The sequence below is a fragment of the Podarcis liolepis genome (assembly GCF_965112155.1).
Source record: "Podarcis liolepis genome assembly, chromosome: 6".
NCBI classification, from domain to species: Eukaryota; Metazoa; Chordata; class Lepidosauria; order Squamata; family Lacertidae; genus Podarcis; species Podarcis liolepis.
Genome location: NC_139559.1, coordinates 77,938,012 through 77,962,430, shown reverse-complemented (window position 1 = coordinate 77,962,430; position 24,419 = coordinate 77,938,012). Strand labels below are relative to the sequence as shown.

Genomic DNA, 24,419 nt, shown 5'->3' with positions numbered 1-24,419 from the left:
TATGCTCTGTGTTCTTTTTAATAGGGTCTTCCAGGTCCACAAGGCCCAATTGGCGTTCCTGGCGAAAAAGTAAGTAGCATCCCATTGAAGAGTTACCACTGAATTTGGGTAACTACCCTTGGTTATGTACATGTGTGGGGGTACTAGTATGGGTGTCAAATAGGAATTGCAAGTATAGTCGTACCTTGGATCTCGAACAGCTTAGTAACCGAATAAATCAGCTCCCAAATGCCGCAAACCTGGAAGTGTTCAGTTTGCAAATGTTTTTCGGAAGCCGAACTTCCGACATGGCTTTCGATTGAGTTCAGGAAGCTCCTGCAGCCAATCAGAAGCCACACCTTGGTTTTCAAACGGTTCCGGGAGTCAAATGTACTCCTGGGATGGATTAAGTTCGACAACCCAGGTACCACTGTTGTCTTGAATGTGGCTGCTCTCCCTATAAGGTCTCATAACTCATTTATAAATAGTGTGGGGGTGGTATCATGGCTAAGTCCACTGATTACAACTTAGATGCCACCCTGGGGGTTTCTTCAGCATGGAGAAGGGTTGAAACCTGTCCCTCACATATTAGAAAACACATTTCAAAAGCTTTCTAAGAATTCTGAAGGAGCAAGCCTTTGGTTTGGTGCAAAGTCTTAACCACAATCTCTCCCAAATGTTAAGAGAAGATGATATGACTGGCTAAGTTGTCAGAAGCTTCCTGAATTTTTCTCTAAACTGGCTGTAGTACCTTCAAATTTATACAGATTAGGAATAATCTCTAATTTTTAAAAAATGTATTGGACCATTATTCTTAAACAATGTTTTGGTGTCCAGTTTATCTGTATGCCATCATTTCCTAAACAACGAGTTTTCACTAACATTTAAAACAAAATATATGACTTTAGGTTAGGTATGAATTCCCCACCCATGACCTTCAATAGAATTGGTTTGACACTCCAAAAATATTTCCACTACATATACATATTGTTGCACTAGCAAGCAATTTTAGCAAGACTAGCTTAAACAAGTTCCTTCCTCCTAGTTTACTTAAAGGTCTTTACTTTTCTGGAGATAAGAATAAAGCGGATGAAATGTAGATGAGCAGGTATCTAATCATGTTGGGAGATGCAGATTCAAAAAGTCTTAGATAAGTGGAAGCAACAGGTTGTAAACAACATGATGGGGGGGGGGGAGCCAAGAGGTTGCCTACATCAAGCTTAATATGAGTAAATATAATTCATATTTTCACCAATTTTCTTAACATTTCTACAAGAAATATGCATATTAATATGCAACAATCTACTCATGAAGCCAAATCACCAGACAAGCTTTTCAGACCTCAGGAAATCACACAGTTATTTTTAAACTAAGTTAAGTGATGCATTAGGCACTAGCCTAGAGACTTTTGGGATCATAATACTAACCAATTTTTATCTAATATCCACAACATTTTCCTTGCCCTATTTCAGTAACATGACTGTTCTTTGTCAACACACCCAAGAAGGGTCAAGACAAGAAAGATGGGTGTTAGGTTATATTTATTAAAATATAGCAAATATAGAATCTGACAATCACAATAATTCAGTCAAATTATCCAAAGCCCAATGAGGTCTGGGTGGTGAGGTGCATTGATGGGAGGATTTCAGCTCTCCCATTTCCTGAGCCAGCCACACACTGTCACCACACAGCAAGGCCTAAGGAAACTCCTCCCCTGTCACTACGTGGTCCTTGGGTATATGAACCTGACATGTGCACCATTGGCCAATGTTCACCTAATGCACATGACAGGGCCAAACAGGTGAATGAAGAGCAACAGCAAGGACAAGGAGGAGGCTCTGGAGATCAACAGTGGAGGCCCTGCTAGGGCAGGAGCCTCAACAGGAGCCCAAGAAGCTGAGCTCCAATGCTGGGCTTATGAGTAGGGTGATACACGAGGCTGGATCACATCTTCTTGCTCTTACAAGGGGCCGCATCACAAATTTTGCTTGACTTTCAGCATCAGCAAGGGAGAAAGAGATGCAGAATGCTGTTTTCAGCTGCTGCATAGAATAAGAATAAGAATAAGAATTATTTATTTAGACATACATACATACATACATACATACATACATACATACCCCACCCATCTGACTGGGTTTCCCCAGCCTCTCTGGGCCACTTCCAACAGAAGAGTAAAAATACATTAAAGCATCAGTCATTAAAAACTTCCCTAAACAGGGTTGCCTTCAGATGTCTTCTAAATGGCAGATAGTTGTCTGTTTCCTTGACATTTGATGGGAGGGCGTTCCACAGGGCAGGTGCCACTACCAAGAAGGCCCTCTGCCTGCTTCCCTGTAACTCTGCTTCTCGCAGTGAGGGAACCACCAGAAGGCCCTCGGCACTGGACCTCAGTGTCAAGGCAGAACGATGGGGGTGGAGACACTCCTTCAAGAAGTCATAATATCATTCTAGCTTTAGCATCTGTGCTATGGCAGTTCTGAACATTTTTGCAAAAACGTGTGAGCAGAAAAAAATTTATTTGAGAGCCTGTTGGCTTTTGTAACTTACTGCAGAAGATAAAACTTGCAAGGACAGATGGCAGAATATTAGGTAGCCGAAAATATCTATACATTTCTTCTTCTCAGTTGCTTAATGGTTACTAATTTTAATTGGATCTCCTGATTTTTTAATAGACTTAAGTGACTTGTGTTTTAGTGAGTCTTTTTCTAATAAGAATTTGTGTGGGGGCAGAATTGGAAGGGACTTCTCTAACCATTGGATTTCCACTTTTCCTGTTACTCTCTCTTACAACGCAGATTGAAATTTTGGAGTTGAGCGTATTCTAGGCACATACTTAATTCTGACTGCAACCTTATTCCTGCTTACTGAGGATTAATCCCCATTGCACTGAGAGGGGACCCACTTCTGAGTCGATATCCTCAGGATTACACTTTCAGTCTTTTGCACCTGCATTCCTTCATTCATGTATTCACTCATTTTAATTTCAAGGACCATTTTCCTCTGTCTCCTGAGGGGAGTTTTATTAGCATGCATGCTCTTGCCAGGCACTCTGTATGGGGGAACATTTGATTTCCAAAAGTTACATTCCGTCTTGTGATAATTACAAATGGCCCACGGAATAAGGTTTCTTTTCTACATTGAAGGGCAAATCAAACCCATAGACAGTAGACAGCCATCCCTGAGCTCCCTAGCTCACCATGTTAAAATTCACCTGGCTCTTTGAGCAGAACAGCTCTTTCTCTCTTCTTTCCTAAATGCGTTTAAAAGGGCACCTGATCTTCAACGTAAAGGCACTGCCAGCATGTGCCAAATCAGGAACATGGAAAGCTTTAGATCTAATCAGTTGGCTAGACTATTACTCTTCGATCCTCTCAAATTTATTTGTAGGCATTGCTAGGTGCACATCACCTTTGGTCAACTCCAAAAGCAAATACAGTGGTACCTCGGGTTACATACGCTTCAGGTTACATACGCTTCAGGTTACAGACTCTGCTAACCCAGACAGAAATCGTGTTCAGCGGCATGGCGGCAGCAGGAGGCCCCATTAGCTAAAGTGGTGCTTCAGGTTAAGAACAGTTTCAGGTTAAGTACGGACCTCCGGAACGAATTAAGTACTTAACCCGAGGTACCACTGTAGTTTTGTGGCACCTTAAAGACTACCAAATATATTATAGCACAAACTTTGTGGACCAGACTCTACTTTCTTTTCACTTCAGAGTCACTGAAGTAATCCACCATTGCAAATATATACACCCCTACACTGTATTCCCACAGATTAAGATCTGCATGCACAGATGTTGCTATTGTTGTTGATGATGAATGTCCTTATCAGTGAGGTCTTCCGATTCCCTTTGCTGTATTCATTTCACAGACAAATGCAAATGATTTTTTTTCCAGAATGGCATTTTTCTCAGGCTTCCCAACTATCCCCCCCCCCCCCCGTTATCTTAAGTATTTGTAGATTTTATGTGCATGGTTTTTCAGACTAAATGTTAGTCACTTTGATGTATCTGCTACATTTGGTAAAGGGAATTCCTGCTCATCCCACAAACAAACTGACACAGAGAGAACACAAAAACACATGAAATATTCTGCATTCACTGATAGGTTTCTAAAGACTGGATATATATGTCTGCTTTCAGACAGTCACATAAATGTATTTGGGGTTGTTAGCAGTCGCATGTGAACATTGACATTTACCAATGTTTCAACGTTTCCATTTGGGAAAGAAGAGTGGGATACAAATTTTGGAATAAATAAATGTAAATGTAATAAGGTTGCTTTTACTTGGGTGGCGCATCCAGATTGCATTTTGCTCGGTTTGAATTTTGGAGTATTATCTCATTTCCTGCTTAGAGATCACATTTCTGCTTCATTCATAAGTAATCCTTTGGCTTTTAGACATTTGAAGCCCAAGATGCCTTATCTGTTGATTGCCTTCTCAAAAACGTGTTTTCATCTCTCTCCAGGGACCTCCGGGCAAGCCTGGCCTTGCAGGACTTGCTGGCGCTGATGGCCCTCCCGTAAGTGGAATAAAGTTTTGCCCATTTTTATCTCAATTATTTTTATATATAAATCACTTCACGGTTCCAGGTTCCTGAATTTCAGCAAGGAAATTGCATCACTGATAGTTGGAGCAGGCCTTGTAAAGCATACCCAGTTTTATTATTTGAACTTGATTCATGGTTCTCATCAAGGGCTTTAATTTTCAAAAGGAGCCGCTGAAACAGCAGATAAGAAATTGCAGTGATACTGATTCTTTTTTAAAAAAATAAAGAAAGGAAGAGCATTTAGGTGTCTAACCTGTTTTCTCTTGCACAGATGCAAACACTCGGAAATGAACATGATGGAATTGTTAGGCTAGAGCTGTCGTTTCAATTAAATGTGAATTTTAACTCTGTTGGCAGAATTAGTTCACCGGATTCCTTATTGCAGGGTGCAGGGAGAGGGTGTAGCTTTAACTTTCTGGTGCTCAGGATTGCTTTCATGTTACGATCCGAAACAGGAGAAATGTTAAATTGGAATGAGGAAAATGAGGCAATCACAGTGAAGTGTCTTTCCACACCTTTAAAGGTTGACAAGCACATACAATGTAGTAAAAATTCTCATGGGAAAAAGCACCTTCATAAAACACAAAGTGGTCATTAAATTGGATAGATATGGAGGCTGTTGTTTCTTTCTTTCTTTAAAACATTTCGTCTTTGTAATATGTGTGACACATAGGTATGCCAGAATTATTTAGGGTATAGCTGTGCTACAATGCAATATGCACCCGTTTAGTTGTCTAAACCACTGAGCCTCTTGGGCTTGCCGATCAGAAGGTCAGCGGTTCGAATCGTGACAGGGTGAGCTCCCATTGCTCAGTTCCAGCTCCTGCCAACCTAACAGTTCAAAGCGTGTCAAAAAGTGAAAGTAGATAAATAGGTACCACTGCAGCAGGAAGGTAAACGGCATTTCCGTGCACTGCTCTGGTTTTGCTGTTCCATTGCACCAGAAGCGGCTTAGTCATGCTGGCCACATGACCCGGAAAAAGTGCCTGCGGACAAACACTGACTCCCTCTGCCTGTAAAGCGAGATGAGCTCCGCAACCCCAGAGTTGTCTGCGACTGGACTTAACTGCCAGGGGTCCTTTACCTTTTCACTTCTCCCAAAGAATCCTGGGCATTTTGGTTCATTAAGTCAGCACCAGATTTAGGGCAGTGAGAACTGTTGCCATGCACAGAGTGTTGAGCTGAGGAGGTGAAAAATAGCGCACTTGAGAGCACATGCAGAGCGAGAGGGGAGAGGGTGATTTAACAAATTCTGGGTGAAGAGGCCTGGGCAGGCCCTCTGTTTATTCCCTGGGAGTGGACCCAAGCGACACATGGCGGCACAGTTGGCCCTGCCCCTGGGGGAGGTCCTGCACAGCAACCTGCCTGCGATTGGCCAGTTTGTAGGCAGGCTACAATCCAACCAGGCCCCACACCCCGCGCCACCACAGGGTTGCAAAGGGCAGAACAGTGCCAGACCTCAGCACCGTCTGCCCAATAGGAAGTAGGTGGACTTGTGAAAACAAGAAATGTTTGGCAGGGGGGCACCAATTTTTGTCCTTGCTTAGGGAGCCATATTACCAAAGTCCACCCCTGATTAGGTGTGTTGAGAATTCTTTGCTACAGATTCCTAGCCCCTCAGGAAACTCTAGTTTCAAAAGTTCCTTGGGAAGGAAGAACAACAGTTTATGGACCGCTCTCCCGGGGTGACAACTTTGTCATCGTTTCAGTGCCAGGCAAATCCTTTTTTTGTTGTTTTTGTTTCCCCAGGCATTTAATATGATGCTGTATTGTTAAGTCTGTTTTTATAATATTTATGGGATTTTTGTTGTCTTTTCAACTCTGATTGTAAAGCACGCTTTGGGACTTTTTTGTTAGTGGCAAGCAATGCATAAATTGAATACAGTGGTACCTCCACTTACGAACGCGATCCGTTTCGGGGTACCGTTTGCACCCCGAAAAGTCTGTAAGTAGAGCATTGCTACTGCACATGCGCAAACAGCGTGAAGCAAACATAACACGAGGTATGACTGTAAACATAAAACGTAACCAGTGCATTCCTAGGCATTTCTCTTCTGAAATTCAATGTGACTTATTCCCAGGTAAGTCTATTTAGGGTTGCACCCTGAATCTGAAGGTTACCTGTGCTTTTGCTGTTGCTTTTATGGGCTGAAGGAGATTTTGAGGGTATTTGAAGGACACGAGAGGTGATGCGACATATATATTAGAGTAAAGGAAAGGAGTGGATTGAACTGAGAAAGCATCCATAGGCAGCTGTGGGTGTCTGAGTCACATAAAACTAATAATTATTCTGATATTTTGAAGATGGCTATATGGATGCTGACGCTAAAGATTGATTATGCTCTTCAACCGCATGTGGATTTTGCCCAACTGGAAAAAGCCTCCTGGCTATTGATTTCCACATGCTATAAAATATTTCCATTACTGTTTGCTTTCATTTTGTTGTGTCATAACTTTAATGGCGTGCTTAGTGTAATGTTCGGTGACAAGATAAAAATAATCAATTCCCATCTTCCAGAGAAAATGCATCGAATGGGGAAACTCTGGAGTGGTTTACATGCTCTTGCATTATTTTCGTAGAGTGCTTTGGACCTAAAACAAAACAGCAGCTTCAGAAGAAGAAAAAAAGACTTTTTACTCTAGCTAGTGATTCATCATTTCAAGGAAAGGCACTGAAGAGACGTAATACTGCCAATGTAATCAGATCAATCTCTTCATTCCCCATAGGCTTTTCAAAATGCTCCAGGGCAGGGGCAGCCAATGCAATGTTCCCTAGATGTTTTTAGACTCCATCTCACATCATCTGTCATTATAGGCCATGATACCTGGAGCTGATGGGAGAGTTTGAGAAGAAGGCTGAATTTGTACATCTGTAGAAGAGTATAAATGCAATTGAATCTGTATAATGAGATGTTACTGTTCACAAACTAAGTGTTTTCCCCGATATATATTTTTGCCCATAGGGTCACCCAGGCAAAGAAGGACAGTCGGGAGAGAAAGGTTCCCTGGTATGTCTGTGTTTTCTTGACATAAGCCTGTGGATAATTCTCGTAACATTTAGAATGGAATGAACATATTATTATGCCTTTAGGAAAGATCACAACAAAATGTTGACACGCTGAAAATCGGGATTAGAGTCCCAATTTTGAACATTTTTCTTTCTTTCTCTGCAGAGGAAAGTATGAATTATTTTGGGCATAGGTAGATGCAATGCGTACTGAACTGTGAGCTCTTCCGCTCCCCTTGGTACCTGCTATTTCCACACTTCCTTTCATGGAACTTGTGGGTGCACCAACTATTTAAAGCACCCTGCCCAAATAATCCTGGATTTAAGACACACATTAGAAATGTTTATCAGACTTCTTCTTTTAAAAAACTGCAACCCTGGGAAGGGATTTGCGTATTTTCTCCAGGCAACTCCTTCCACCTGCCAGCTCATGTTAAAGTCAAGGAGAATTTCTAGAAATCCAAGTAAAATCTCTTTTGCTGCAAACCGAACCTGTGGCTTCCCCCCTCCCTTTCCTGTAAAAAAACTTTCCTCCAGCATGCGCCACCAGACATTTATTGATTGCTCTTCTGTCAACAGGCTCCTTTGTGTTTAAGTATGAAGCAAAAGTGCTCAAAATAAAGGGAATGTGTGTGAGGAATAGAATATTTTGTATACTCTGTGAATCGGAGTAACCTAAGTCTCCCAATTCTGCTCCAATGAAATATTCTGAAAATGAAATAACGAAGCAGTTAGAGTGAATTTGCCATTCTAAAAAGATATTTCTGAGAGATGCTCAAGGTTTAAGCAGACCAGCGAAGCCTCACCACCCTCTGCCTGTTTGAGGACTTACATATTGATCCACCTGAAGGATTTTGAATCTTCACCTGGCACGGCATCTGTGTTGTCAAGGCCCATCTCGTCACACTCAGCTGCACTAATTCCCCTCAGACTATCTTCAAAATAAAGTACATTAGGAGCTTGGCTAACAACGCAGTGAATGGGGACAGATTTCGGTTGCAATCTATACAGGTATTGCCCCACTCGCAACTCCATTTCCACAATTCAACCTATGGATAGGTGGGAAATAAATGCTACCTTCCCTTCAATGCATTAAAGAAATTGACGTGGCTCATCAACTCTCAGTCTATGGAGTGCAGCCTCGATGCATTGAGTTCAGATGAGATCAAAGTGCTCCTTTGATTTATTTACTCCCTCTGCCCATTTTGTCAAGCGTTGTTTATAAATCTGATGGTTGACTACCCTAAATAATTCCAAACTGAGGGTATATTGTCCTAAACGCACACCAATAGCTTTGAGCCAGATTCAACTATCTGGTCCCACTAGTGAAAGCCAACACAAGGATGACCACTAGTACAATGGGGCTTTCTCCCTTCTCCTCTCCCCCACCCTCCAGATTGGCTTGGGGTGTTTGTGTGTGAAGAATCCCTGGAACAGCATGCATTGGGGGAGCTAGGGGAGCATTTTGTTAGGCAGGCAGAAATGCTTACACTGACAATATGTATGTAACAGTGTGAACCTGAATTCCTCCCCTAGTCTCTTAAATAAAACAATGCTCATAATTTCTTGAGATTGGGAAGAGGGGATGGGTCACCTTGAGTCCTGTCAGGGGGAAAAGTGGGGTATAACTACTACTACTACTAGTCATCATCATCATCATCATCTGTGGGCAATGGTTGGGGATATCAGTTCAGTAAACATCAAACTACAAATGCGTCTACTTTCTTCAGCTTTGCCCAGAGATGTCAGCCAATACCGTGCTCTAGATAAAATACTTATATGTGACATTTGGTGACACCCTTAGGGCAGAGAAAGTCAACATGGTTCTGATGTGACTTTCTAGGAACAAATTAAATGAGATCCACATTTGCCCATAATTGCTATTGAACTCATGCAACACTTCATTTTACATTTTTACGATCACGTTTACCATAATATTTATTGTCATTGTCCCATACAGAACAACAAAATTGAAAAAATCTACATTAGACATTCAAAAACCAACAAGCCTGCTATCCCAGCTATCCCAGCCTGGTTAACCCCCTAAAAACTCTGACACCTCTTAATTAAATCCAATATACTCCCACAGAGACTACCTTACACTGCGTTTAAAACCAAAATCGCATTTGGATAGAAACTGTTTCTCACGCGGCTAGTCCTAGTCTTTATAACCATGTACCTTCTTTCAGAAGGCAGAATCCACATATAACTCACAAACATGCATTAAACCATGTTTTTGATGTCCACCATTTCACCACACCAACAAATCCACAGAAATACCCAGGTACAGGGTCAGTTATGAACTTATTGTTATGTTTCTGCTCAGATAAACCTGATCACCTTTGAGATAAATGTGTGTTAACCTACAGCTGTGTGCGTATTATTTAAAAGCAATATGATCTAGATATCCTTCATTATCTTTTAGGGGCCTCCAGGTCCTCAAGGCCCAATTGGGTATCCCGGCCCCCGTGGGGTAAAGGTAAGCATAATACCTTTGCTCATATTTGATAAACGCAATGAGACCTGTGGGTTTTCTTCCCGTTAACCAATCCGGTAACTTTGTCATTGCTGCCGTTTTCTAACAGGGCGCTGACGGTGTCCGCGGTCTCAAAGGTGGCAAAGGTGAAAAGGTAATCCCTTTATGGTGCTTAGTTTTTATCGTTTATATATTAGTACTAAAAGGACTCAACTCATTAATGGAAAATCTAATTGAAAATCAGGCACCATGTATATTGATGGTGCGATATAAATAGCTACAGTGATGATCATGAAAAGTAGAAGCAGAATAAATCTGCAAAAGACTAGGGCAGATCAAAGTAGCTGTGCGGGTATTTGATTACTTTTAAATACTTTCAGATTTATTTATTTTTTAAGGTATTCGTTAAATTGTTTTGCTGTTTCGTTGTTTGTGACTCTGGGCTCCTTTGGGAGGAAGAGCAGGATGGAATTATTTCATTAACACCCTTATTGCAAAATATTGTATGAACTCGAAACCTACATTGGCAAAGGGGCTCCCCCCTTCCTATCCCTTCCCTACCTGTGCCCCCTGAAATTGGCTCTGCAGGGATCAGGAGAAGCCCCATAATGGTGCATGTGGGGAGAACAGAGTGGGATAATTATGTCTGGCAAGTAGCAATGCTTTCTCTGGTGGGACGTTCACTATAAAGGCCTGGATAGCTCAATTGGTTAGAATGTGGTTGTGATAATGCCAAGGTTGCAGGTTTGATCCCCATATGGGGCAGCTGCATATTTTTGCATTGCAGGGGGTTGGAGTAGATGATGCTCAGGGTCCAATCCAACCCTGCAATTCTGTGATCATATGATTCTCACAGTGCAATGTTGAATTCCACTCTTTGATTTTCTTGCCAAATGTTACACAGAATAATAGAATCATAGAGTTGGAAGGGGCCACGGGGGTCACCTAGTCCAATCCCCTGCAATGCAGGAATATTGTTGCCTAACATGGGATTCGAACCCACAACCCTAAGATTCAGCATCCCATGACTGAGCTATATGGTTGGTCTTCAGCTCACAATGGAAATGAAGACATTTCTGACTATAGACAGCTGCTACAAACTGGAGAGGTGAAACACTCGTGCTGTTTTCTTAACAACAGCTTACTGCCAGTCATTCATCTGGGACCTTCTTACATGACAGCAAACCATACGACTCCACTTTATAAATCACTCAGAAGAAGCAGGCAAACATTTTTGCAGGCCATTTTGCTACAAGCTCGTTCGGCTCAGAGATAGTGTCTTCCTCAGTATAAAGATGGTCCTGAAACAGATCTGCCTGCGCTCACCTTTCGTGGAACGATTCGTTACCTAGGAGCAATTTTATCTGACCCCTGTGGCTCAATTTCTGTTTGAGGTGTCATAGAAAAGCTTCCCCATTCTTTTCATTTCTAAGGAACAGAAGTTGTTAAGAGAGAGATTCCGCACTTTAAAATATAGCATCTCTCTTTGGGGGTTGTAAGTAATGAGTCAGCTATGCCTCGGTGCACATCTTATGCAATCGTTATTCCCTTCTTGCTAGATGCTGCCAAATCTATTACAGAGTCTCATCCCCTTGCATGGGGATTGTTTTGTCAGTACAGCTACCCAAAAGCTCTGTGGAGAATGGAGCAGCTCTCAGAATAGAGAAGCCGATGTTCCCCATGTGGATCACTGGTTCTGTTGGGCTGTAGCTAACTAAACATTGCCCATGTGGAACAATTTCCATGAGTGCCGTGGAACTTCCCCTCCCCACCCAAATGGCTTCACATCTGCTCAGGTGTGCTCCTCATCTCCTCAAAATCTGCTCCTAAGTGTAAAATTGACTTCCAGTTTTGTGTACGGTATTGCTTTAAGCTCCTAAATACTTCCATATTGTTTCATGTCACACCCCCCCCCCATCTCTGCCAAATGGTAGCAAGATTCCAGGGGCTTCCGGGGGTTTTGTTTTCTGTTTGGAAATCAAAGCACATTTTTTTTCTGTGCCCATACTCCCCTGGCAACCTCTATTTCAAAGACCAAATTCCTTTGATGGGCCATCAACACTTTTGTCATGCTTAAAAACTTCCATTCCAGGTGATACCCTGGTCTAGCAGACAAACTTAATCTGCATATATATTTTTTTACATTGCAAAGCTGTCTCTTTCCAAGGTGAAGACTCCAAGCATTTAGCAACATTTACTAAATCTAATTATGGATGCCTTTGTACCCACAAACTCTGGTGCCCTGAATCTGTAACAGTATATTTGAAAAGGAATGCCTTGTCCCTTTAAAGGTGGGTCACGTGGGCTGAGAACATTTCTCTGGTTTCTTGATATCTAGGGTTTGCTTGTGAGCATCTGTAACAGCATCCTAGATTTCAGGAACTCTGAGAAATGTACTTTATAGGCTGTGAACATCCCTAGAAAGGATGACAGCAGCCTTGGGAATAATATCTCCCAAGGCTGCTGATACCCAGAGCACATTCTAATAACATCCCAGAACTTCACAAAGGCACCATCTCAACCTCTTCTGCGACTGCTGGCCGTAAGTCAGGTGACAGGTAGAAATAAGGGGTGATGACAGGATGTCTTCATCCTGAGCTGAGATCAGATTTATGGAGCTTGGGCTTCATCTCAGATTGGCTCATAGAGTTCTGCACGCAGGAAATTTAATTTCTGAAACTCCCAATTCCTAACTGCACCACCATTGCTACATGACTGTCACATGAGGATATATGGCTGTGTTAATCAACCCTTAATCGCTAGCTGGTGTCTTTGAGACCATATCCTAATTGACTTTTGAACATGAGGCATTTGATGGTGGGGGGGGGGAAAGCCCTTTTAAAAAACCCCTGAACATATGAGAAAGAAATTTAATTCAGAAGAATAATGTCATAATGAAGAGCTCCTTGATGAATTAAGAAATGAATTTGTCTGTTGCCTTAAGCACCTTTCTCATCATTCATTCTCCCTTTTAAAGCTGAAAAGTAATTCAATACAGCTGTGGCAATATGTGTTCTTTCCCCCTCTGATAGAGAAGCCGCTGTACTAAATTATTTGACTTGTTATGCTCCACTTTTAGTAGTGTAAATTGCTGTGACTTGCAGCAAAATAGGTGCAGCTACTATATGCATTAAAATCATGCATGCATTCAGATTCTTTAATAACTGTCGTCAACAACAACACTATGATGTGTCATTTTTTTCCTTTATCAGGGTGAAGATGGTTTCCCTGGATTTAAAGGTGACATGGGCCTTAAAGGTGACAGAGTAAGTATTTCTCTCTCTCATTCATATTACAGTGGTACCTTGGGTTACAGGTGCTTCAGGTTACAGACTCCGCTAACCCAGAAATAGTACCTCGGGTTAAGAACTTTGCTTCAGGATGAGAACAGAAATCACGTCACAGCAGCAGCGGGAGGCCCCATTAGCTAAAGTGGTACCTCAGGTTAAGAACAGTTTCAGGTTAAGAACGGACCTCCGGAATGAATTAAGTTCTTAACCCGAGGTACCACTGTATCACCGTACCTGATACCCGCCCCCCCATCCCTTTCTAGTGAGAGCAAGGATCCAAGTCGGAGCTTTCAGATGAAGAGAGAGGGCTGTATAAATGGATGCAGCCATTCTTCATGGCTGGAATCAGGGAACAGGCTTAGAAAAACTCAATTCCAGGTGTATGGTTGGCTGCCATCCATTGCCAGGGGAAATTAAAGCATGGGACCTGATGTCATCATTCAAAGTTAGGCAAACCAGCCTTGTTTTAATTCTGAGTCGTTTGGCCCACATTTACTGGGGTTCCAAGTGAATGTTCATCTTACTTTCCCAGAAGGCTTTGCAGTATAAAAGCTGGTCCTCCCACACCATTTTTAGTTTATCATTTATTTTAATCTTTTGAATGTTTTAAATAGTTTCTCTCTCCCCCCCAAAAAATAATTTTATTGTTTTATTCCTTTTGTAAACTGCTTTGAGTGTTGTTGTTGTTTTTACAATCAAGTGGTGTTTAAATTTTATGAAATAAATAAATGAATAATATCCAAGGTCAGGCCTTTCAATCTTCTACTCCTGTCAGTTTCTCACTCTCTGCAATGGGCTGCCTGATCTAATTCAAGAGACCTTTTTGCAATAGATTCCAGGCATTGGCTCTCATTCCACCTAGGTTCTCTTGGAACAGGTTGATTTTTCTCATTGTTCATCTACTATTTTTGTTTATTTGTAAATCTTTCCTGATGCTCCTCTGAGGTACTACTTAGGCCCTAAGTCAGCCAGTCTTGTGACATTATACAAATTAAAACAGCACAATGAAGCAGCCATAAACAACCACAAACAAGTCATTTCCCCTGTAGGTTAGAGAAAAGAGTTGAACACATTTCCCTGAAATGTTTTGTTATGGCTCCGTACCAGAGCTAAAACTAATTTGGAGGAAAGTTATCAATCAAATTCTCCTAAAGTAAATTTGCTTGCAATTAAACAAACATGGGTGGGCAAGGATAAATTAAGACTGTATAACACGAATAGGGTGCAAGCTGTTTATCACATCCTGAACAGAATTCAAACTAACAAAATGATGCATACAAGTATTATTGAGTCTACAATATGTACTTCATAATATAACTTACAGCTTAATATTGGCAAATGATGACCCAGCTCCAGGCACAAAAGGAGGAAATGGCTTATGTAACCTCACTTCAGACTGGGTTCAGGCCTGGTTTAAGGACTGAATTAGCCTTGGTTGCTGTGCTGACCCTGTAAATCTTGATGGATCTAGTTGGGGGCACGATGTTACAGTGCTTCAATGCTCATTTTTTGAGAGGCCAGCCTTGGGTGGCTGTTTGTCAGCCCCTTATCTGTGTTATAGAGAGCCACAGTTGTCCCCAGTGCTATCTATATGAAGTTGTTCAGAATAGTCATTGGGAAATCTGGAGTATGGCATCAGCAGTATACTGGGGATACCTACAGTAGCTCAATTTCTCCGTTACATCCAGAAATAGCTTTTCAAGGTTGTGTGTGTGTGTGTGTGTGTGTGTGTGTGTGTGATGGGGATCACTATGCTAGCTTTCCAGTAGCAGGGTCAGTGTTGTTTACCAGGAGGGAAGTTGGTGTAGTGCAGTGCAGTGCAAACTCACCAGCAGGAATTCTGGACTGGCTCCACAGATACATTTGCCCCACACTGAGCCACCTGAAACTTTGCCTTTCCTTGTCAATAAACAACAGTGACTCACCTGTTAGGAAGCCAGATGAGACAAATGAGCACCAACTCTCTGATGTGATCAGGTTTGTGGTCATTGGTTCTTATTATAGGAATGCCCATGCAAGCTTCTTTCATGCACTCTTCCATTGGATAAGTTATATGCCCAGACCACATATGAATAAACTGGACCTGGTCTTCCAAATTGCATGGGACTTCAAAAAAGATTATTGAGAAGGGTTTGAGACAATGGAATAATGAATGGGATCCAACAAAGCCAGAGGGTTTTAGTCATCATTATCAACCTGTGTGTGTCTCCACTGTTCACAAAAGTCTGTAAAACTCAGGTACAATTTTATACCAGCAAGCAATATTTTTTATTTATGGCATTTAAATAGTTAGCTTGTCTAACTATATTCTAATCAGTTAAAGGGTAGGCCACATTAAAAACTGCATCAAATTTCAACAACAATGTAATTGCTAAAAATTTGTAGCAAAATGTAGTGGCCAGAAACAATACAGCCAAGGTTACAACTGAAGATTAAAAGCCTGCTGTAACAACAGCGAAAAAATGTTGCAAATCTGAATGTGGATTTCTTTCCCCATGAGAGATGTGGTTCTTTTAGTTAAACTGTCGGCTTTTGTGGCTAAGCCACAAGCAACAACTAGGCCTTTGGTTACACTCGGTGCTCAAATTACAGGGAGGTCAGGCGGGATCCAGCCTGCTTATGTTTTGTGCCAGTTCTCCCCTTAATACTGGTTTTAGAAACCTACAGTAATGCCATGGTTGGCCTAAAATTAGGAATAGGGGCAGACCTGAGGTTTTCATCAACGGCCAATCCAATAATTTCAGGAGTTTTTGCATCCCATTTGCAGAAACAGGTGACTTGGTTTACATCCTTCAATATTTTTTTTTAAGGGTGAAGTTGGCCCTCTTGGTCCTCGAGGAGAGGATGGCCCTGAAGGTCCCAAAGGCCGTTCTGGCCCAACAGGAGACCCAGGTGGGGCTGGTCAAGCTGGAGAAAAGGTTAGTCACTCAATCATACAACAGGGATTTTTGGGGAGGGGTATCATGAGATCATCTTGGTGTAGTTTTAGAGGCTGCAAATTCACATGTTGCATAAAAAGCAAATGAACAAATTACAAATGATTCCCTTTTTCTTTCAGTGTTTGTTGTGTCTGAATAGGACTATCGTGTGGGACATGTGTAGATCCCAGAAACATATTTTCCTAAAGATTAACTGAAGCTTTATAAGAACACCTTTTCCACCCTATCCGTAATACATTTCAGCTCATCTTTCACTTTTGTAGATTTGGGGCTACACCAGGGGGGAAGAGTGAACTGGGAAGTCTCTAGTTTTAAATCTTACCTCAGCCACGAACTCAGAACCACTGTGTCTTCTCCTCAGGCATAAACAATACTGATTACAAGTTAAATAAAAGTACCCTAACAATGCAGTTGAAGTGGTCTGAGTATTTGGAAGGCACTATATAAATGATGACGGCGATTTATTTCACTGGAAACATAAGATGAAATAAGGAAAAGGGCAGAGCAGGGGCAGACTTTACCACATTGTGAACGGCTCCCTTTGGATTGCAGATCCCAAAGTAAGAACCATTTCTCTGCCTCCAACCTCAACCCTCCATCTTACTGTTGGAGTTACATGTCTCTGTTTGTAATATTTTGAAATACAGAGCAGGAAGGCAGAATATTTTTAATGCATGCCTAAAGGTGATATGGGACGCGGGTGGCTCTGTGGGTTAAACCACAGAGCCTAGGACTTGCTGATCAGAAGGTTGGCGGTTTGAATCCCTGTGACGGGGTGAGCGCCTGTTGCTCGATCCCTGCTCCTGCCAACCTAGCAGTTTGAAAGCACGTCAAAGTGCAAGTAGATAAATAGGTACCGCTCCGGCGGGAAGGTAAACAGTGTTTCTGTTCGCTGCTCTGGTTCGCCAGAAGCAGCTTAGTCATGCTGGCCACGTGACCCGGAAGCTGTACGCTGGCTCCCTCGGCCAATAAAGTGAGATGAGCTCCGCAACCCCAGAGTCGGTCATGACTGGACCTAATGGTCAGTGGTCCCTTTACCTTTACCTTTAAAGGTGATATTGAATATGCACACCCTTTTATAGGAGAGAATGCATGCCTACTCTGAACAGAACAGAAGTCCTATTCGGGCATTATACTCATGAACAAGTAGAACATGCATGAATGGAGGACAAGTAAATAAGTTCTGTCCTGCCATCCCTGTTACCTTCCATAAGTTAGAGGATGACTATCTGCAACAGGGAACCTTCCGAAGTTCTAGGGTTCTGTATAGTGCAGGTAGCCTTCATTAGTGGAGTTGGTTCCCCACTCATGATCACCCTCTGACGTGAGTGGAGCCAGTGTCCTCATCCCCACTCTCACCACTTACTACTTACTCATGAGTAAAGTGCATAAATGGGCCTAGAGTAAGGCCACCATTCCTTAATTAGCTTTGTTGGATTGTGCCTCTGAATAAGAATCCCATGTAGGCAACTAGGCAAGAATGTCCATGTTCCACAAATTATACCCCCCCCTCCACTAGCAAAAACTAGTTATTGAGATAATATTTCATTCAGGCATGTTCCTACTTAGTTACTTGGTCAGCCTATCTGAGTTCCAGTTTGCTTGTAAAGATTTTTTGAAGGGATCTCCCTCAGTGACCCTTTCTGTGTTTTGCACACACAGTCCTTTGAGGAAGAACAATTTATGGACTAAGAGGAGGGAATGAAAGCATTGTAGTTATGATTTGATGCTAGCGACCTTTTAAGCTATCATAAAAATACTTTAAAAGTCACTCCATTCATTCCAGAAAGTGTTCCTTTAAGCCTCGCTTAACTGTGGGGAGCTATTTCAGAATTAATGATCCCCACAGTGTTGTGAGACATCTTCCCAGCTGTTAACAAGGTCATGAATCAAGAAAGCCAATATTATAATTATGGATGAATGGAAGCATAATTGGAATGTCATCACTGAATTCCAATTAAATTCCAATCCCATTAAAACAAGAATAAATGAGCGACATTTCCCCCCAAAAAACTCAACTGTTGAGCTTCTTCATTCTGGGCTGAAAGCAGGGAAATACCATGACAAGTATAGGATTGGATCCAAAAACTGTGAGCAGAAGTAAAGGTCTAAGGAAGTGTGACATTTACAGACACACCCTGCCCCCCAGTATGGGGAAGCAAAACCAGCAATTCCACAATGGTTAGTTGCTCTGTTCTCCACCTGCACATTTGAAAATGCCAGTTGATTATTATTTATGTCAAATGTAGGTGTTTTATGAACTAGGTCATCTAACAAACTCAAGAAGGTATAGTTGAGATGTGCCGCTAAAGAGATGTTTATGAGATATTCAGGAGAACTGTTTACACAGCCAGACCTTGCATAAAGCCCTGGAAACAATGAAGCACATCATTCTTTAGTGACAGAATAATACATCTTCACATTAAAAAACACATCCACACAATAAAACTTTATAAAAGAATGGGGGGAAATTATAAGTTATTTAGGAGACCACTGTAAGCAGGTGGAAACATTAGCAGGATTTTGATTTCACTTGTAGTGTAACAATTATCATGGATAATATGGATTGATATAAAAGTTGGAGTTTCGAAGAATATGTAGTAATAAATGTTTAAAATGGGACCCCATGGAGGGGATGGGGGGAAGTCCTGAGATTCAGAATAATCTCTGTACATGGATATTTATCTGAAGTTTTTTTTTAAAAATAACTTTGTATTTGTAAACCTGAATAAACATGATTTTTTTTTTAAAAAAAAGCCTACATCCACACAAAAGGTTTCCTTCTAACTTTACAAACTACATGATTCTTCTGAGGGAAATGAGACATAGACACAGTGGTAGCCATCAGGAAACAAATGAGAAATGCATTAAAACTTCTTTTTAAATTACAGGGTAAACTTGGTGTCCCCGGATTACCAGGATATCCAGGAAGACAAGGTCCAAAGGTGAATTTGCTCTTGTGTTGAAAAATGTACAGCTTTGGTTAGCAGAATATTCTAGGGTTTTTTGTTGTTGTTTTGGTCTTACTTGGAACATCAGTTTAAAGCAAATGCTCGGATAGTCACTTGTAACTACTAGAAGTCCAAAGGTTATATGCATTTTCCTGACAAAATTGTGAGTCTGGTTCAATGATATAATTCAGTTTTGATGCCCTAATTGTGATGATCATTTTGGTAGCCTAAGACATTCATACAGATATGGATCTCGGATTTGGCAGTTTCCTGCATCGGCCACAGTTGCCATGTAAATGAATAACCTACAACTTGATGGGTGGTGAGTGTTATAAATATCAACCGTGTTCACTCATACAACTACTCAAAAAGCATTTGCAATGATATACGTAATGCTCCCCACGCATCTGGATCATTGCTTGTCAAATGATCAGATTTTTAAAAATGTCATTCTGGTTCGTTGGTCCACTTCGCTGGGCATCTTTCTTTGTTTCTGGGTTATAACTTTGTGTAATTTACACATCTAGAAAAGGAAAGCACAGACCATTAAGTATTATATGATGCACTGATACAATTAGGTACAAAGTGATGCTCAGCCATAATAAATGTTGCTCCCCTGCTCCGTGAATTTATGCCATTATACATCAAATTATTATATTTTTTTTATAAAAGAAAGCAGAGAACCGTAATCGCTGTGTTCATACTGGATTTTATGCATTGTTCTAGTTCTTATGCAACAATTTGTACTCATGTGATTGCATTTGGAAGTCATCTGTGGAGCAAGCACACATGAAAACCTTAAAATCAGAATGGGTAGCCTAATTTTTCCCTTTAGGAGAATCCTAAGTCACAATATCATGTCTGCTCTGGAAAGACGATATAGGCAAATAGTTTTGATGTAAGTTCTCCACAGGTTAAGTGCTTCCAGGATGACTCCCCAGAGCTTAGAATAGCTTATCAGACTCAGCCCCTCTGTGTGATTTCAGATGTGAGTCCATGAGTGTTTTTGTGTTTACTTGGGGCAGTCCTACAGAATATTCTCCACTACATGCCCCATTGAAATAAGCGAAAAGACTGAAACCATGGTTGGATCCATATCCTTGATAAAGGGTAGCATTATCTGCAAAAGGGGAGTATGCATTTTTAATGCTGTTCCCAATTTGTGATTAACAAGGAATCTGTACAACTTCTTTGACAGTGCAATGCATGTAAAAAACAACAACCTGTCACCTTCTGGGATTAACGACTTGAACAACTGTCTAGGTGCCCCCCCCACACACATGTGTTTGCATTGTGTAAGGTATCATTACCAATACATTTTAGGAAAGTATTACTTTAAATTGTAAAGTATCATTGATTTTTCTTAGCTTTTTAAAATATTGGGAGTCTGTGCTTATTTTGCTTTGTTTCCATTTCACCTGGGTGAATTCCAAGGTGTTTCGTTTTTTCAGTAAACACTCTGTGTTAACGCGATATAGGGTTATTGCTAAGGAAAGTGTTCATCAAGAATTCAGAAGTAGGTCTTTGATGCACCAGCCTTTTAACCTAAACGTCTGAGATTGCAGTCTCTCTCCCTCCCCATCTCTCTCCCTTGTCTGTCAATGCTTCAAAACTCTATTTGGAAATTTCTTAAGATCAAAGAGATCTTACTTTATTCAGAAGCATGAACACAAATGACATGCACGAACGTCAAAGAAAATGCGTGGCCTTCCTCTCACAAAACAGAGATGTTGGCATGAATTTTACTAAGCTAAGTCTTCATTATACTAAAAATGGAATTAGTTTGCAAGCTGTATTCAGCTTTAAATTCTTTCAACAGTGTACAGTGGTACCTCAGATGCTTCAGGTTATGTGTTTTCGGGTTGCGCACCGCGCTGAACCCGGAAGTACTGGAACGGGTTACTTCCAGGTTTCAGCGCGCGCACGCATGCGCAAAGCACTAAATCGCTCTCTGTGCATGCGCAGAAGCGCTGAATGGTGACCCACACGTATGCATCCTGCACAGATCACATTCGCAACCCGAGGTTCCACTGTATTGGCATTAGATTAGAAGGATGGCTGCAAGACCTCCCAATCTTCTGGCTCTGCTCTACTGAGTGGCTGCAGTGCTAGAGCTGTGCCACTTAAGTTGCAGTCCATTGGTCACCTGCCATCAGCAGTCAAAAGCATAAGAGCAGTAGAGGCAAAAGCTCAGAAACAATGGCCTTGGCAAGCTGGCTGCCATCATGATGACATTTGACAATGATGCCCGACATAACCATGATGGCCCTGTATGCTCAAAACCACACCTTCTCCTGTTGCCCTCATCACTCTAGAGCCATTTCATATTTTCCAGAATGCGTTACCCCAGAATGCTTTGAATGGGGGGGGGGGAGCAACAATTGCTTTTGTGTGTGTGTGGCAGTCCAGTGATGCTGCATATAGAGGAAGAAAACAATGGCTGTTGAGAGAGAAGGAGTGTTGTTGCTACAGCTGCCTGTGGTATTGCCCCCACTAATGCATGGGACACGGGTGGCGCTGTGGTCTAAACCACTGAGGCTCTTGGGCCTGCCGATCAGACGTTTGGTGGTTCGAATCCCCACAACGGGGTTAGCTCTCATTGCTCTGTCCTGGCATCTGCCAACCTAGCAGTTCAAAAGCATCACTGTGGCGGGAAGGTAAACAGTGTTTCTGTACACTCTGGTTCCCATCACGGTGTCCTGTTGTGCCAGAAGTGGTTTAGTCATGCCGGCCACATGAGCCGGAAAGCTGTCTGTGGACAAACGCTGGCTTCCTCAGCCAGAAAGCGAGATGATCGCTGCAACCCCATAGTTGCCTTTGACTGGACTTAACTGTCCTGGGGTCCTTTTCCTTTACCTTTTTGGCCAACACCAAACAACAATGAAGGAAAGAAATTCTACTATTACGTCTAAGGGTACGCCCATCACACTGGAAGCAAATTATCTACTCCCCCTCCTGAGTTTAGTGAAATCATTCCATTTTTCAGGTACTGATTTAACTTCTGCTTGGAGGAAAACCACCCATAGTTTAATTTCTGTGATTTTCTCAGCCCTAATATATAGTAGTCCTGATGCTTAAGATGAAGGGGGCCAAAGCTTTTCACTAGTCAAATGCCTTCAGTGCATGTTATTGCCTACAGCTCTGGTATAACATCAAGGTTTGCACGATAGACTAATCCATGGGTAGGCAAACTAAGGCCCGGGGGCTGGATCCGGCCCAATCGCCTTCTAAATCCGGCCCGTGGACGGTCCAGGAATCAGCGTGTTTTTACATGAGTAGAATATGTCCTTTTATTTAAAATTCATCTCTGGGTTATTTGTGGGGCATAGGAATTCATTCATTAGCCCCCCCCCAATATAGTCCGGCCCCCCCACGAGGTCTGAGGGACAGTGGACCGGCCCCCTGCTGAAAAAGTTTGCAGACCCCTGGACTAGTCAGTGGGCCCCATCCCATACTTGTTAGTGTAGCTACTGAACTGATCTGAATATAAGCCACCCCAGTTTATCCACCGACGACAACATGATTATAGGTCACACTCAGGTGGCTCCTATAGCAAAACAGGTCTGGGTCTGGAAATTCATCATAAAGAATTAGAAGCTCCCCTTCTCCAAAAAAGCAAAAGCAAAACAAAACAAAACCACCCAGGCAGAAGAAGTATATTAGAATTGTAGTAATAGTTGCAGAACCACTTAGGAGCCACTACAGCAGATCTCAGGGTGGCTGTCAGTGCTGGGCACCTTCTTCCTGCCCACGCTACTCCTGCTGCCTCCCTGGCCTACTCTTCATCTTAATCAGCAGCAGCGGTGGCAGCAGCAGATCCCCAGGCCAGTCGAGCAGAAGGGGGTAGCTAGTAGTGGTGGCAGGTGGCCTGGGGATCTTGATCCTGGCAGCAGGTGCCCCAAGACTGGCAGGCAGAAGAGCCAGTAGAGCTGGGGGCTGCTACTGCAGCCTGTTTTGGCAGCCCCTCTCCAGTTTACCTAGGCTGCCCATCCAGTGCCGCCCATCATGCTGCAGGTCACAACGCCATCTAGTGGCAGCCATGTGAACTAATGTTTGATGACAGACAAATACAAATATATAGACAGAGATATTTGCAATGATTATGTTGGCTGTTAATGTCCTTTTCCTCAATTGCCCATGGAAATTGGATAACATAAACTCTTTTGCAGCAGTAACAAAAATATCTCCTAGGAGTAGAATACTGCAAGTTAATGTCTGAGCACAAATATTCTTTATCAGTCTTCCTATTGTTCCATGCCAAAACCCAATTATTGTCATCCAGCAAGTATTATCTCATATAGTCATTCAGAAAATAAATTGCTTACAATTATTTCTTAGTATTTCTACAAGTTTCATCTAGTAGCCATTTTTGTTGAAGGGGCTGTTTCAACAATTACTGAAATGAGACATTGGAAACATTTTTCCAAATGAAATTGTCATTATTTTCAAACAGACTTTCTTCTACCTTCATCAGTGTTATGGACACTGTTTTTAAATTACTGGGAAACCAGGCCTGGTTTGTACATCTAAAACTAATCCAAAACCCAGGAAAAAAATTGAATGTCTTCTTTATTTTATAGGTGTGTGCACTTGAACATACAGGCATGCATGCATGAAGTGACATAATGGAATTTATTAACTTAGGGTGGTAGCAGCCAACTGGGTTTTCTACTCAGTGTAGACCCATTGAAATCATTGTATGCAAGTTAGTCATATCCATTAATTTCATCAGGTCTGCTATGATTAGAACCATCACTGGATACAACTCTTACTCAATCACTGGAAACTCGTTTTCTTTTATGGATAAAATGGTGCTATTTGTTCTAAAAGCTCCTTTCTGTGGAGCCCCTTCTCTCTATTTTGTCCACATTGTTCACACTGATGACAACATGCTTGTTTTCTCTGCCTGCACTAAATTTTATTAAAGTTTGAAAGAAATTATAGAAGGGTTAATATAATATATTGAATATATTTTTTATCAAAAATAAAGAAAACTAATTTAAATAAAAACACAAACCAGAAATAGGAAAAGGAAAACAAAAAAGAAGAAAGAGAAAAAAGGAGAATTTCAGATTCATCATTGGTCAGCTATATATAGAAAATTATTCAAAACATCCACTCCAAGTTAACACCTAACAATGCCACTTTCTGTACATGAATATTTCCTTTGATCCTCAAACCCAGATATCATAGGTTCATTTTATTTTTCATGCAAACAGTCTAC

The 24,419-nt window shown here is 41.7% G+C and overlaps 1 protein-coding gene across 4 annotated transcripts in view; it reads left to right on the top strand.

Moving 5' to 3' along the window:
- Positions 1-24,419, top strand: part of COL11A1 (collagen type XI alpha 1 chain) — a 254,225-nt gene that overhangs the window by 130,440 nt on the left and 99,366 nt on the right. For all 4 annotated transcript variants that reach the window (XM_083510880.1, XM_083510881.1, XM_083510879.1 and 1 more), the window contains 8 exons: positions 25-69; positions 4,452-4,505; positions 7,496-7,540; positions 9,965-10,018; positions 10,125-10,169; positions 13,228-13,281; positions 16,116-16,223; positions 19,136-19,189. In XM_083510880.1, coding sequence (XP_083367006.1) covers positions 25-69; positions 4,452-4,505; positions 7,496-7,540; positions 9,965-10,018; positions 10,125-10,169; positions 13,228-13,281; positions 16,116-16,223; positions 19,136-19,189 — 459 coding nt within the window. The remainder of the gene's footprint in view (positions 1-24; positions 70-4,451; positions 4,506-7,495; positions 7,541-9,964; positions 10,019-10,124; positions 10,170-13,227; positions 13,282-16,115; positions 16,224-19,135; positions 19,190-24,419) is intronic.